Below are 964 nucleotides of genomic sequence, written 5' to 3'. Positions count from 1 at the left end.
CGGGAGTTGTAGTTTGGGCGGTGGGTCGGCGCGTTAATTAAGAGGCTGCTCGTTAGGCGGCGCGGGGAGAAGGAGGAGAATTCTTCGCGTCCATCCCATCCCAGAGGTGGTGCTGGGATCAGGATGGAGCAACGAAGGCGCAGAGGCGCTGCTGACACGGACAATCCTAAATTCCACCCCCTGAATCCTTCCATCCTCCCCAAACATCCTTCCCCCCTCCTCATTAACCTTCCCAGCACAACGAACGCACGGAAGTCCCGGGCGAGACGCCGCGATTCGAGCACACTTCGCATTCCCACGTTTATCTCGGAATAAACACAAACCCTCGGCATTTAAACACAAAAAACCCCCCCCCAGGATAATTTCACAACTTAAGCAGCAGCCGCGTCCCAAACCCCTCCGGGAGCAAGGGCCGGGCACCACCTCCACGGCTCGGCGGGATCATCCCGAATTCCCGGCGGGATCATCCCGAATTCCTGGCGGGATCATTCCCAAATTCCCGGCGGATTCCCGAGGCTCCCTCAGTGGCTCAGGGATTTCCTGCCCTTGAGCATGCGGCGCAGGATCACGGCGATCCCGCCGGCAGAGCTGATCCGCTTGATCCAGCCGTGAGTCCTCTTCCGCTTCCAGTTGTTGGGTTGGTACTCGTTCCCTCGGGATTTCCCACGGATTTGCTGGAAATTCCACGCTGGAACCGGGATGCGGCCGTGGACGGACGGGTTGGAAGCGCTGGGAAGTGGCTCCAGAGGGTTTGGGAGCAGCGGGAAAGGGCTGCGGACGGAGCGGTGCAGCAGGCGTTCCCTCGGGATTTCCCACGGATTTGCTGGAAATTCCACGCTGGAACCGGGATGCGGCCGTGGACGGACGGGTTGGAAGCGCTGGGAAGTGGCTCCAGAGGGTTTGGGAGCAGCGGGAAAGGGCTGCGGACGGAGCGGTGCAGCAGGGCAAGCCTTGGGAAGAGTGA

General features: G+C 61.0%; 1 protein-coding gene across 1 annotated transcript; it reads right to left on the bottom strand.

The window, feature by feature from the left end:
* Nucleotides 1–275: 275 nt before the first annotated feature.
* On the bottom strand, nt 276–959 carry MRPL34 (mitochondrial ribosomal protein L34; the record flags this gene model as incomplete). Its single annotated transcript, XM_017728378.1, has 1 exon — nt 276–959. A coding segment is annotated over one exon (438 nt), but the record flags the coding sequence as incomplete, so codon positions are not given.
* Between the last annotated feature and the right edge of the window lie 5 nt (nt 960–964).

Source organism: Corvus brachyrhynchos, unplaced genomic scaffold, assembly GCF_000691975.1.
Source record: "Corvus brachyrhynchos isolate BGI_N302 unplaced genomic scaffold, ASM69197v1 scaffold693, whole genome shotgun sequence".
Taxonomy (NCBI): Eukaryota; Metazoa; Chordata; class Aves; order Passeriformes; family Corvidae; genus Corvus; species Corvus brachyrhynchos.
The sequence above is the reverse complement of the archived record's forward strand: the minus strand, read 5'-3'. Positions and strand labels throughout refer to the sequence as shown.